At 35.6% G+C, this 15,194-nt stretch overlaps 1 protein-coding gene across 14 annotated transcripts in view; it reads left to right on the top strand.

The window, feature by feature from the left end:
- The window catches only part of dlg1 (MAGUK family member discs large 1), a 360,229-nt gene that overhangs the window by 341,379 nt on the left and 3,656 nt on the right, over positions 1–15,194 (top strand). For 6 of the 14 annotated variants that reach the window (XM_076534967.1, XM_076534964.1, XM_076534959.1 and 3 more), the window contains 11 exons: positions 229–442; positions 702–859; positions 1,766–2,015; positions 5,049–5,166; positions 6,313–6,351; positions 9,609–9,650; positions 11,548–11,646; positions 13,578–13,727; positions 14,009–14,181; positions 14,381–14,490; positions 14,557–14,648. In XM_076534967.1, coding sequence (XP_076391082.1) covers positions 229–442; positions 702–859; positions 1,766–2,015; positions 5,049–5,166; positions 6,313–6,351; positions 9,609–9,650; positions 11,548–11,646; positions 13,578–13,727; positions 14,009–14,181; positions 14,381–14,490; positions 14,557–14,648 — 1,445 coding nt within the window. The remainder of the gene's footprint in view (positions 1–228; positions 443–701; positions 860–1,765; positions 2,016–5,048; positions 5,167–6,312; positions 6,352–9,608; positions 9,651–11,547; positions 11,647–13,577; positions 13,728–14,008; positions 14,182–14,380; positions 14,491–14,556; positions 14,649–15,194) is intronic. The other 8 variants (XM_076534965.1, XM_076534978.1, XM_076534973.1 and 5 more) reach the window with 8 other exon arrangements.

Here is a 15,194-nt window from a genome sequence, read left to right as displayed (position 1 = left end):
ATAAGAAACTATAATATGTTATATTATATATGGTACCATTGTATCTTGATTGTATCAACAGTTGAACCATTGTACCTTCAAACAAAACTAATTATCTTCCGAATGAAAGAAGTAAAGTATCTCGGTTCACGATAGTACACTTAAGGCAATAAAGTAGCACGAAAGAAGAATATAAAAGGTTACATAAAGGTATTAATCATGCAACTCTTTTCTTAATTGCTTTTGCAGAGAGGTGCGTACAGTCGTGCTCAACAAAGGCTCCTCCGGTCTGGGTTTCAATATCGTCGGTGGCGAGGATGGCGAGGGAATTTTCATTTCCTTCATCCTAGCCGGAGGTCCAGCAGATCTCAGTGGTGAATTACGACGTGGTGATCAGATACTCAGCGTCAATGGCATTAATCTTCGGACAGCCACCCATGAGGAGGCTGCTGCAGCCCTTAAGGTATCGTCACTAGTGTTTTTTTTAACGCTTAAGGTGTCTTTAACACTTGGGGTATCTTTATTTTCAATGCAAGGTTGTTTTACTTACTCACACTCACACATGTACTTACACTCACACATGTACTCACATTCATTTACTTGCGTTTGTTATATTTATTTATATATTTATTATATTCACTTACATTTGTACTCCTCTGGTACATACAGGTAGGGTTAATTGTAAAAATGTTGAGATATAAGATTTTGGTGTTTGTGTACAGGGCACCGGGCAGACAGTGACGATTGTGGTACAATACAAGCCCGAAGATTACAACAGATTCGAGGCCAAGATCCATGATCTTAAACAACAGATCTCTCAGCAGAATATGATGACAGGCACCCTCATGAGGACCTCGCAGAAGAAATCACTTTACGTTAGGTAAGTCCACCTTCATTGCTTTCTTAATTTCTTAACCTATCACCTTTTCTATTTAATTATTACTGCAATGCTAAGATGAGTCTCATTTATTTCATTCATAGTCAAGTCTTATTAATGTAACTCAAGTTTAAATTGTATTAATGTGACTCAAGTTCAAGTTGCATTGATGTAACTCATGTTCAAGTTCTATTAATGTAACTCAAGTTCAAGCTGCATTGATGTACCTCAAGTTCAAGTTCTATTAATGTAACTCATGTTCAAACTGCATTGATGTAACTCATGTTCAAGTTCTATTAATGTAACTCAAGTTCAAGTTGCATTGATGTACCTCAAGTTCAAGTTCTATTAATGTGACTCATGTTCAAGTTGTATTAATGTGACTCAAGTTCAAGTTCTATTAATGTAACTCATATTCAAGTTGTATTAATGTGACTCAAGTTCAAGTTACATTGATGTACCTCAACTTCAAGTTGTATTAATATGACTCATGTTCAAGTTGTATTAATGTGACTCAAGTTCAAATTGCACTGATGTACCTCAAGTTCAAGTTGTATTAATGTGACTCAAGTTCAAATTGCATTGATGTAACTCAAGTTCAAGTTGCATTGATGTAACTCAAGTTCAAGTTGCATTAATGTGACTCAAGTTTAAGTTACATTGATGTACCTCAAGTTCAAGTCGTGTTGATGTAACTCAAGTTTAATTTGCATTGATGTAACTCATATTTAAATCACGTTGACCTAATTCAAATTGAAGTCGCATTGATCCAACATGATCATAAAATACCATGACACTCAGTAACTTCGTCCTGTTTGTCGCAAAGAGCCATGAAGGTTATCCTGTCGCATCTCAAATGAAAGAATAATGTGAAATAAGAGGATGTTGTTTGTATGTTCCATGTTGTAGAGCGTTGTTCGATTACGACCCGAACAAGGACGACGGTTTGCCAAGCCGTGGTTTGGCATTCCGTTACGGTGAAATCCTACACGTGACAAACGCCAGCGACGATGAATGGTGGCAAGCTAGAAGAGTGACTCCTCAGGGCGAGGAGGAGGGTCTCGGTATAATACCGTCTCGTAGACGATGGGAACGGAAGCAACGCGCCAGGGATCGTTCTGTCAAGTTCCAAGGCCACATGCCGGTGATCCTCGACAAGGTAAGCTTGATCGATCGACTACCATTCGCTAAATCAAACACGACACTTCTCTTTGACAATTGATGCATACATGGTGTCACATTCAAGTACATTTCTATTACAAAGTCGGTACTTAATAATTAATTTGTGTATACAGGGTAGTTCACTTAAGTTATTTTTGTTGTAAGACTCTTCTGTTTAATAATTTGTTTACGTATACAGGGAGTTTCATTTAAGTCGAATTAATTTTATTGTTAATAAGATAACACTCTTCTGCTTAATTGATTTATCTATATAGGGTGTAAAATTTAAGTCAGATTATTTTCATTACCAAGTCAACACTCTTCTATTTAATCATTAATCTATCTATACAAGGAGAATTATTTTTGTTACAAACAAGTCACCATTCTTCCTTCAATAATTGATTTACGTATACAAAATATTTCACTTGAGTCCAGTTATTTTCGTTACCGTTGAAGCGTTGACACAGTGAACGTTTGTGGACGTACACGTTATGATACGGATTATTAAGAACAAGGGTACTTAACCCCTTGGGTGCATTTGACGACTCGTCATGGCACTTGTTTTGCCTAAGTGCCCGTCGAGTCTTTCAAATTGAGACAATGTTTAACGCGTGCATTCTGGTTCACGCGAGAGCAATTAGTATCAGTTGCTGCGGAGTGGTTCTTCACTGTTTCGGTGAACCTTTGTGATACTGCCCCAGAAAGTCCGGTAATAATGAGTATATTTTAACTGCGAAAATTTTAGGGGAAGACTTTGAGAAATTTATGAGATGATATTTTCAAGATTAAATCCCTATCTTCTTAATATTTTGACACCAATAATCTTATTAATATTTCAACACCAATCATTTTATTAATATTTCATGATTGTTTTACTTGAAACATGTATTGAATTAAAATACCCATTTTCTAGTAAATATTCAAACTTTAAAAATATTTTAACCTTCATTTCCCTATTTTAATTATTAACTTTAACACCGCAACTCTATTAAAATTTATACATTTCAAAACTCCTACTGTGAAGTGTGGAATCAGAAGGATTTAAACTCTCGTGCTGCTTAAACTCTACAAATATAAGCTTGGTAGAGAGGAAAATGTGCTGCACATTTCGTTAACATTGCAGCTATCATCAGTTTCTAACAATACTATAAGTACTTCATTGTACTATTCAACGGTGCATTACTGATGAAGCTAGCTGAAACAATGTTGGAAATATGTACTTCCATAATTCATAGCCGAAATTCCCGAACGATATTAATCGTAACAAACCAAATCACAGTTTACAAAGCTCTGAGAACACTTCACACAGTTTAATTCTGCTGTGAGCATTTTAGGAAACGACCCAGATTAAAATTTGTGGAAATATGGGAACATTACATACACTATGTGAATGAAGGACCGTCGTGAATTCTCAATCAAATCATATAATTTTATCAGATTAATATTTTTTCTATTAGTTTTATGTCTTATTAATTATATGAACTTATATTTGGATATAAATATGCACTGGTACAATATTTGTGTACAAAATTATATACAAATTATATACATTCATATACTTGTGTAAGATTTATATGTAAAACTCGAGGGACAGAAAATGTTTGGAGGACCATAGTTTGTTGACCATAGTCTGGTATAGTTACCGATGTCAACGCACGAGCTGGCGCGTGAAGACAGCTGTTTAGAAGCTGATCTACAATTGGTCCGAATAGGGAAATGGCTCTCACATACTTTCGACAGTAGTATTGGTTGTCGATGTCACAGACATAGACAAAGAATAGTGACAGGCAAACGTCTCGAGAATGAGATAATACTACTTGTGTTCAACAGTTGTGATTATTATTTTCAATCACCGAAATGTAACGAAAGTATTCACGATGGGGAGCTTTTACTTGAAACCTAAATTGAAAATCCACGCGTATTAAAATTGCAATGTTTAAACTGTAAGTGCGTTACGAGTGTGTCACTGCACATCTCACGCGTCAACTCATGGGTTGCCATCAGTATATAAATTATTCCACCCAAATTGGAAATTCAAGCGTACTAAAATTACAATGCTTGAACTACTAGTGCGTCATGAGTGCGTCACTGCACATCTCACGCGCCAACTCATGGGTTGCCATCAGTATATAATTTATTCCACCCAAATTAAAAATTCACTCGAACTAAAATTACAATACTTGAACTACTAGTGCGTCGCGAGTGCGTCACCACACATCTCACGCACCAACTCCTGCTTTGACATCAATATATAAATTATTACACCCGAATTGAAAATTCACTTGTACTAAAATTACAATACTTGATCTCGAAGTGCGTCACAAATGCGTCACTCGATATCTCACGCACCAACTCATGGGTTGCCATCAGTATATAAATTATTCCACCCAAATTGGAAATTCAAGCGTACTAAAATTACAATGCTTGAACTACTAGTGCGTCACAAATGCGTCACTCGATATCTCACGCACCAACTCATGGGTTGCCATCAGTATATAAATTATTCCACCCAAATTGGAAATTCACACTTACTAAAATTACAATGATTGAACTACTAGTGCGTCACGAGTGCGTCACCACACATCTCACGCGCCAACTCATGGGTTGCCATCAGTATATAATTTATTCCACCCAAATTAAAAATTCACTCGAACTAAAATTACAATACTTGAACTACTAGTGCGTCGCGAGTGCGTCACCACACATCTAACGCACCAACTGCCGCTTTGACATCAGTATATAAATTATTACATCCGAATTGAAAATTCACTTGTACTAAAATTACAATACTTGATCTCGAAGTGCGTCAAGAGTGTGTCACCACACATCTCACGCACCAACTCCTGCTTTGACATTAGTATATAAATTATTACACCCGAATTGAAAATTCACTTGTACTAAAATTACAATACTTGATCTCGAAGTGCGTCAAGAGTGTGTCACCACACATCTAACGCACCAACTCCTGATTCAACACCTTTATACAACTTTATTTGATCACCTTTTGCATTGTGCATTTATATAACGCAAGATCGATGGATTGCAGCAATCGACATTGGATAGGAAGAAGAAAAACTTCTCGTTCAGCAGGAAATTCCCGTTTATGAAGAGCAAGGACGACAAATCCGAGGACGGTTCGGACCAGGAACGTGAGTGTCTCTTGAAACATGACTCATTCGTATCCTGCACGTTCTGTGCATGTTCAGACCCGTACCTATTGTGTTTTTTACGTGACTATTTATTTATTATTTTTTTTTATTATATTCTCGTATTTCTCAGTCACTATTTTCATATTACGTATATATCTATTATATCTAGACCGTGTGTTTGAAACTTACAGTTAGTATCTCCTTTTTTTCCTGTCACGTGTGTTTTGAGAATACCCCTTTGCAACGATCTTCACTGTCAGATTTTTTTAATGCAATGACGAATTTTTATTCCCTGAATTTGGTCGTAGTTCGGTTGTGTTTATTCGGAGTTTGAACCAGTGGCGTGATTAGGATGATTAGGGTGATTAGGGTTTTGTAGCTTGACTAGTAGATTTGAAATTGTGGGGTAAATAATGCGAGATTGTTGGTAAATGTGTTTTTGTTTGAAATTTGGGAATTTGCATTTCTAGATTATTAAATGTGAATTTTTCAGTTTTGATGTTATATGATTTTTTAATATTGATAGACAATACAGAAGTTCAAATTTTTAAATCTTGCATTTCTTTATTTTTGATTATTTAAATTTCCAATTTTAAAATCCTACAATTGTTTACATTTTGTAATAGCTAAAATTAAATAGAAATTTATGTCTCCATTTTCCAATTTTCAATTGAATTTCCAATTGAAAATTCCAATATTAAAATCCTACAATTTACTACATTTTTTAATATCTTAATTCAAAAATTTCCAAAAGCTCCACTGAATTGAGAAATTAAGAAAATTTCCCTTAATCTCAAAAATTAATTTGCAGACAAAGTTCCCAAATTTCTAAAAATCTGTCATATAAAATGAACTAAAAGTACTACAGAAGATCTCAGTCCACCAAAGAATCCTAATTACGCCAATGGTTACCACATTCATGGACGTCCACGTAGAAACTTTCTCCACTTCCGATACAAAATAAAAGACGAGAATCGTAATCGATTAAACCTTATGATCTGTTCCGTATAGCGATTGGATAGTTAAAAAGATCGCTTGAGTAATTCGTGACAGGTGCGACGATAGCCCAACTTCCGATCCGAGCTTTTGTGTTTTTTTTACCATGTGAAAACGTGACATGTGTTTTGTTTTTGCCTGCTTGTGTAGGGTCGCCCACGACACCCGAGAACGAAAACGATCCTACACGTAAGTATTCCATAGTTAGTTCAACAAGAAGAAACAAGATACAATCATACACGTACCACACGAACATCAACACGTCCGTATGATTACTCGCGAGTCGCGTGCACTGTACACTTCTATCTCGTCAAATTCAAATTGAAATTTGAAAAAAAATAGATGGACAGAAACGATAATCAAGCGACCCTAAACTTTTTACACTCCTGAGATCACTGGTTTTCGTATGTTCTTTGCTTGACACGCAAACCACCATCATTGCCTTGGTGTTTTCACACGATCGATCTTGCATGTTTGGCACACACGACTAACTCGCTTTCTAACCTTTGACTAAACTTTCGGGGTTACTAGAATGCTTTTAGAGATCCAGCATGTAGCTATTTGTGCAGTTGAGAGTAAGGGCTTCCTTAAGGAAAATATGGGTGATGTGTGAAAGATATAGGCTGGAGGGTTTTTGGGGAGATCTGGAAATTTGAGAAGTTGGGGATTAGTTGGGAATGATGTAGGAAGGGGGCATAGGAATTTGAGGAGTTTAGGATTTGAGGATTTTGGGGATATGAGAATATGGGAATCTAGAAAAGCGATGTGAGAATTTGGGGATTTAGAAATTTGGATAAAGAGGAATTTGTGGATATAGGTATTTGGGGGACTAGAAATTTGGGAGATAGGAATTTAAGTACCATGGAATTTGGGACCTTGAGATTTGGGATTTGGGAATTTTTGGATCTACAAAAATGGGAATCTATAGATTTGGCAATGTAAGTATTGGGGGACCCAGAAATTTGGTCATATAGGAATTGGAGGATGCAGGTATTTGAGGGACTAGAAATTTAGGAAGGTAGGAATTTAAGTACCATGGAATTTGGGGATCTTGAGATTTGGGGATTTTGGAATTTTTAGATTTGGAATTTGAAAATGTAGAAATTTGGGAAAATAGGAATTTAAGTACCATGGAAGTTGGGTACCTTGAGATTTGGGGATTTTGGAATTTTTGAATCCACAGAAAATTTGAGAAATATGGAAAATTGGTAATTTAGAAATTTGAAAAATTGCCAACTTAGAAATTTGGAAAATTGCCAACTTACAAATTAAAAAATTTTTAAACTTAAAAATTGTCAAGTTTTGAATATGTATCCACATCACAAGGAAGCCTAAATTGCACTTGAATGTACAAAAGTATTTCGATGTTGCTCGCTTACGTTCTCTGCAATTTATAAAAGAATAATTTGGAACTTCTTATCGTGCTTGAGTGTTTCTTTGACGACGATTGTTTTATTTGGACGGTAAATCAAACATTATTATTTATCAACAGAAATATACCCTTCAGTATCTATTTCATTTAGGTACCATTTCAAGAAAAGATAGTCCATACACAAAATATGCAGTTTGAATTTAAACATTCATTTAAGTAAGCTTTAATACGATAGCGAGAAAATTCTTACAGTTAGAGCTATAAATTACGTTTTAAAAATCGTAGAATGCTAGTTTTCATTAATTTACTTTGTGGAAGAAAATTCGTAGTAAACATCGAGTTTAACACTTTGACGATTTCAATTTCATTGTGCAAATTTATATTTCTGCATTAATTTATAATTTTTTCATAATGTCTGTAATAGTTGATTATTTAAATATTAACATCTTGGTATCAGTATTTAAAAATGATTTTATACTAATGATATACAATCATCACCAGTCATATTATCATAAACCACTTATTGATATTTGAACCCACAGATACTTCAATACACAGATATGTCGATGCGCTGATATTTCGACGCATTAATATGACGAAGTGCTGATATGTCGACGTGATAACAGTTCCGAAGCGTTAATACCTCTACGCGTTGATATATGGACACATTGATATCTCGTTATGTTGATATATCGATACATAGATATATGGATACGCTGATATTTCGATGCGTTGATATATGAATGCACTAATTCCTCATCGCGTTGATATCTTGATTTATACATCAACACGTTGATATTTCGACGAATTAGTATGGTTGTGATATGTTAACTCATTGATACATCAAAGCGTTGATATGTTACGTTAGTACACTTATGAGTTAGTGTATCAAAGCTATGATATTCTGACATGTTCATACATACTGACGTTAATATGTTAACGCGTTGATATATCAAAGCGTTCATATGTCCACACATGAATGTACATATGTGTTAATATATCAAAGCGGTAATATTCTAATGCTGATGTGTTAACACGTTGATATGTCTACACATGAATATACCTATGCGTTAATATATCAGAGCGTTGATATTCCGACGCGTTAATACATAGAGAGGCTGATATGTTAACGTATTGATATATCTAAGAGTTGATATGTGAACACATGAATATGCCTACGCGTTAATATATCAACGCGTGGATATGTCCACACATTAATATACTTATGCGTTAATATATCAAAGCGTTGATATGTCAACACATTAATATATCTATGCGTTAATATATTAAAGCATTGATATGTCAACACATTAATATATCTATGCGTTAGTATATCAAAGCATGGATATGTCAACACATTAATATATCTATGCGTTAATATATCAAGGTGTTGATATGTCCACACATTAATATATCTATGCGTTAATATATTAAAGCGTGGATATGTCAACGCATTAATATATCTATGCGTTAATATATCAAAGCGTCGATATTTCGATGCGTTAATACATAGAGAGGCTGATATGTTAACGTATCGATATATCTAAGCGTTGATGTGTGAACACATGAATATACCTATGCGTTAATATATCAAAGCGATGATATTCTACCGCGTTATTGAGAAGCTAATATATCAACACGTTAATGCGTCGGTACATCGATATCTCAAAATATTGTATATCCATTCACTGTATCAGAACTTGATACCACATATAACCATATGTTACATAAAATTACAAAACAATAATTTACCATCACAGAGCTTCAAAACACAAATTGATCAACAATCACACCCCAAAATTACTCAAATTTTGCTATCCAAAACAATCGTCAAAGTGTTCATATGCCACAAGCCTCCCGATTTCTTACTACTCACCACGCAAAAAGAACAATACAAAGAGCAACAAAGCTCAAAAGCTCGAAGAATTGGCATCGATACATTCGATAGCCCCAGTTAGCCTGGACGGTAGGACAGATGTTGTTCGTGCTTAATGCTTAATTAATCCTAGCAATTATTAACGGCCGCTTATTAGTACGCAACGTATACTGAAATATTGAACTTGTTATGTTTTAGCATTCATGCTGTGCTACACCCAGGACGACACTAACACCGAAGGTAATCACGTCTCTCTCTCTCTCTCTCTCTCTCTCTTGATCATCTTCATATTTTTCACACATATACACACAGATCACACATGGTCCTCGTATCTTCTTTTTTTCCCTCTCTGTTCGCCTTTCATTTTCGTCTCCATTATGTATTCTCTCCCGTGTTCTTCCTCTACCAGTCAGCCTCATCTCGGTCGCATCAATTAACAAAGCACACATTCATTACCGCGATATAACGATCCAGCCGCGGAGCGAGTGCATTGTTCGGTAAGGTCCTTTTGTCGTGGCGCGTTGTTACTTTTGAATAGCACGGGGCTGTTGGCTTCCCGTTCTCTTGTCGATTTAACGGATCCACCGACTTCGAGAGGACACCGTGATGGCCATTTTGTTTTCGCCTGTTTCAATCCTGCTGCCGAGTCCTTATCGCGAACTATGCGGAACCTCGGATATATAGCCTTCACGAGGCGCTGCGAATAGTTTGCGTTTGCATTTTTATTTACGGTGGTAATTTATGCTTGTGGAGGACAAGTTAGATGCGCAGTCGTTGTGGAAAATTGCAAGATTGTTGAGGGAGTAAGTATAGGGAAGTATAGGGATCATGAAAATGTTAGGGCTGGAAATTTTTGGGGATAATGGTAAGCAGAGAAATTTGGAAATTGAGATATTGGGAGGATTGAGGTAGATGTGGGGAAAGTGGGAAATTTAGATAGTTAGAGATTTGAAAAATGGACAATTTTGAAGTTGGTATGTTTGGAAATTTGGGAATTTGGAATTTGGGAAGATAGAAAATTGGGAAATTTAGAAATTAGGAAATTGAGAAATTGGAAAATTAGGAAAATGCAAAATTGAGAAATTAGAAAATTAGAAAATTAGAAAATTAGAAAATTAGGAAATTGGGAAATGGAGAAAATAAGAAATTAAGAAATTGGAAAATTGGAAAATTGGAAAATTAGCAAATCAGAAAATTGTGAAATAGGAAAATTAGGAAATTAAAAAATTGGGAAGTTGGAAAATTAGAAAATTGGGAAATTAGGAAAATGGAAAATTGGGAAACTAGGAAGTTGAGAAATTAAGAAACTGGGAAATTGAGAAATTAAGAAATTGGAAAATTGGGGAATTGTACAATTGAAAAATGGAGAAATTAGATAATTGTGAAATTGGAAAATCAGGAAATTGGGAAATTAGAAAATTAGAAAATTAGGAAATTGGAAAATTGGGAAACTGGGAAATTCAAGTATCAGAAAATAAGAAAATTAAAAAATGCAGAATTTTAGAGAATCAAAAATTTGAACATTTGATTTAAAAATATTTTTAATTTGATATAATAAACTCAAACTCACTTATTTTTCCATCAATTCGAAAACAACCATTCGAACATTTCCATGAACGACTGCGCATATTTTATTAAACCGTTGCGAATGAAATGATCGACGTTAATAACTATTTCATCAAATTTAATATTCAATGACTTTATATTTCAAAACCCTTTCATACGCAACTGATCGATCACACCAGAGAAATTAATACACAATCGACAAAAGTACCCCAGCTTTCAGAGTTCGTTCGCTTGAATTTGTTGATCCGGGTGACCAGAAACAAAATGGAGCCCACTTTAGCTTTCTCCCCTTGTTTTTCGTCCAGACGATTCGTTTCAATTAATATTTCTCCAAGCTCTCGCGACGCGGTTTTCGATTATCGATCAGCCAGGGAACAAAACCAACGGGTTTTTTTTCGTTGAAATTCCGTCGGCGTATCTTCGAAACTAATATCCGTTATCACTAAACGATTTCACGTTCGTGGTCGTCATGAACGAGCGAAACGACCGTTCATTCTTCGTCTCCGCTTTCATTTCACGCCGCGCTTCTTCCATCTGTTTCATTCACAAAAAGATTTATCTTGCGTCGCAGGGAGTAGAGAAATTTTATATCGTGTTGAACTGCCGTATATGGAGGAACTGACATTAGTTTATCTGGAAAAGGAGGATGATGAGAATAATGACGAGTTTAGTAAGTGATAACAAATAAATGAAACGAGTCAATTGTGTGAACAGGAGTGAACCAGCATACCTATGCTGAATTACCTCCTTAGACTAACATTGTCGAACGTGGTTTCGATCGAGATCCACTTTGTTTTTTTTTTTTCTTTGACTTTTTTTTTAACTTTTCCCGACCCTACCCTGCGCACTGACAACACGCCGGAACGCTTCGCGCAGTTGGGACAGCCGCGACGTGCTTTTTGTCTGTCTGTTTGTCGTTTGAGTTCTATTTGTATACTAATTAACCTACCCCGAACAAGGATTGGATACCTAGGATAGAATCATGAAATTGGGCCAACGATCATAGCAGTCGAGGCCCTTATACATTCAATCAATCAATCACGAAATTAATTTATTTCTCGCTGAGCTTAACATACATGTAAAATAAGCTTAATGAAAATTTGGAAGACATTCGGCGATTTTTGTTGCAATTTTGTAGTGGTGATGTGTACCTGAACGTATAGTTATTGCTAACGAGGATTTTCGTTGGGGAAGTTTTGATGTTTCACTTTTTTGGGAGTTTCAAGTTGTGGATTTTGTAATGTGGATGGTTTTTAATTTTTTAATGTACAAATTAGGTATTTAGTTGTTTATGTATTTAGAGGAGTTGAAGGGTGAAAATTTGCAGATCTGGAGGGTTTAATGTATGGAAATTTGGAAATTAAAAAATTTTATTGCGGAATGTTTGATAATTTACAATATGGGAAATTTGAAGATTTCGAAATTGAGGAATTTGAAAAATAAGAAAATGGTAAATTGGAAAATGTAGAAAATTGGGAAATGTGGAAATGCTGAAATGGGGAAATTGAGAAATTGGAAAATTAGGAAATTGAAAATTTGGGAAATTAGAAAATTGGAAAATTGTGGAATAGGAAAATTGAGAAATTGAAAAATTGTGGAATTGAAAAATTGGAAAATTGTGGAATTGGAAGATTGAGAAATTGGAAATTTGGGAAATTGTGGAATAGGAAAATTGAGAAATTGGAAATTTGGGAAATTGTGAAATAGGAAAATTGAGAAATTGGAAATTTGGAAAATTATGGAATTGGAAGATTGAGAAATTGGAAAATTGTGGAATTGGAAGATTGAGAAATCGAAAAATTGTGGAATTGGAAGATTGAGAAATTGGAAAATTGTGGAATTGGAAGATTGAGAAATTGAAAAATTGTGGAATTGGAAAATTGAGAAATTGGAAATTTGGGAACTTGTGAAACCCCAAAATTAAAAAATTCATAAATTTTCAAATATAAAACTTCAGATCCACAAATTGCAAAACCTCTCCACAAACCTAAATCATATCTTGACAACTCAACAAAATTTACCGACGCGCAAAATATCCTCAACAAAAATCCTCTGATTACCGAAGCAATCAATAGGCAACGAGAAACGCCATGCTCCAGTAACCGTACTATTAAATCGTTACCGTTACGTAGCATCGGGTATCGATTTCAAAGTGCAAACTCCGAGTTTTGTTAGCATAGCCACTACATTAACCGATGCAACATCAACCTTGGCACTCTCTGTCTCTCTTCGATCGCCTAAGTACTATTCCCTAGGGAGCTTACCTTTCCTCGCTTCTCCTAGGTGCTAAAGCATGGACCACTCACTCCAAGGTGACATTGAATAATCGACCGCGTTTCTGTGCAACCGTTAACCTAACTCCAACGAATCGAGATCGATTTGCAGCAAATCTTTTCGCGACGAGAACTTTTCTATTTTCTTTATTTTTACTCTCTCTCTCTTTCGTTGATAATTCGACGAAAAGGGAAGTCGAAAGAGAAACGTTTGTCTTCGCGTGTTTGAAAGAGTGCGACCGATCTAACCGAGGATAACAAAGCTTTTTATACAAAGAACACAGAGGGTGTCGAGGTGACGAGAATGTACTTATACAAAAAATTGCAGGCAGCGAAGAAAATGTGCTGTCGTACGAGGCTGTCCAGCAGCTCACCATTCAGTACACTCGACCCGTCATTATTCTGGGTCCACTCAAGGATCGCATCAACGACGACCTCATCTCCGAGTTCCCTGATAGATTCGGCAGCTGCGTGCCACGTAAGTCATTCACCTATTTATTTTGAGATATAGTTTATGAGATTTAGTTTCGAAAATGGCTTTTCACGTTTGAGATGATTTGTCATCTTGCAAATATTCGAGCTTTCGAATTTCTCAAGTTTTCAGACTTTGTCGTGTAATCTGAAAGTTCGATAATAGCGGAACTTAAAAGTTTTGAGGTTACAAGGTTAAGAAGTCTTGAGGTTTCAGTCTCGAAGTTTCATGGTTAAGTCTGAAAATTCAAGTTTAAAGTCTCAGTGAAAAATTTGGAAATGTTTCAGACACAACGAGGAGTAGAAGGGAATACGAAGTGGATGGTCGAGACTATCATTTTGTGGCGTCCAGGGAACAAATGGAGAGGGATATTCAGAATCATCTGTTCATAGAGGCTGGCCAGTACAACGATAATCTTTATGGAACGTCCGTGGCGTCTGTTCGAGAGGTGGCTGAAAAGGTAGTTAAAGCAAAAATACAAAATAATAAAATGAAACATAATACATTCTATATCTGCATCCGTCTAGACATACATAGAATAGTCCATATATACTTATTTTGTATTACAAATAGTTTTCAAATATTTATGTGTACATGTACAAGACTGTGTACATGTTAATTAAGCTCAGTACATAATATAATACCTAACTTGATTTCAGGGAAAGCACTGTATTCTCGACGTTAGCGGAAATGCCATCAAGAGGTTACAAGTAGCGCAGCTCTATCCTATCGCCATTTTCATTAAACCGAAGTCCGTGGAATCAGTCATGTAAGTGATATCTAGCAGAACCTATATAGTTCTTGAATATATTTCATTGACAACTGATTTTTGTAGGGAGATGAACAAGAGGATGACCGAGGAGCAGGCGAAAAAGACGTACGAACGAGCTCTGAAGATGGAACAAGAGTTTGGAGAGTATTTTACTGGTAAGCAATTTCATTCTACATCTTTGATATAGTTATCTATAGATTCACCTAATTGAAGTGGATTCAGTTGACGTAGATTCACCTGGTTGATAAAGATTCTGACAGCTGATCTAATTAGTTGGTGCAGATTCACTTAGTTGATATGGAACAGCTAGTTGATACAGGTTCACCTGGTTGTTGTAGATTCTCCTTGTTGATGTACATTCAATTAGCTGATACAGATTCACAAAGCTGATGAACATTCACATAGTCGACATAAAATCATCTGGTTGATGTACATTCAATTAGCTGATACAGATTCACATAGCTGATGTACATTCACCCTGTTGATATAAAATCAGCTAATTGATGTAGATTCACCTAACTGATATACGTTCACCCATAAATTCATCTAGTCGATGTAGATTCACCTAATTGATGTACATTCAATTACCTGATACAGATTCACCTAGCCAATGTACATTCACCCTGTTGATATAAAATCAACTAATTGATGTAGGTTGACCTAACTGGTATACCCATAAATCTAGTCGATGTAGATTCACT

Source organism: Megachile rotundata, chromosome 1 (assembly GCF_050947335.1).
Source record: "Megachile rotundata isolate GNS110a chromosome 1, iyMegRotu1, whole genome shotgun sequence".
Classification (NCBI taxonomy): Eukaryota; Metazoa; Arthropoda; class Insecta; order Hymenoptera; family Megachilidae; genus Megachile; species Megachile rotundata.
This window is presented reverse-complemented; position numbering and strand designations above follow the sequence as displayed.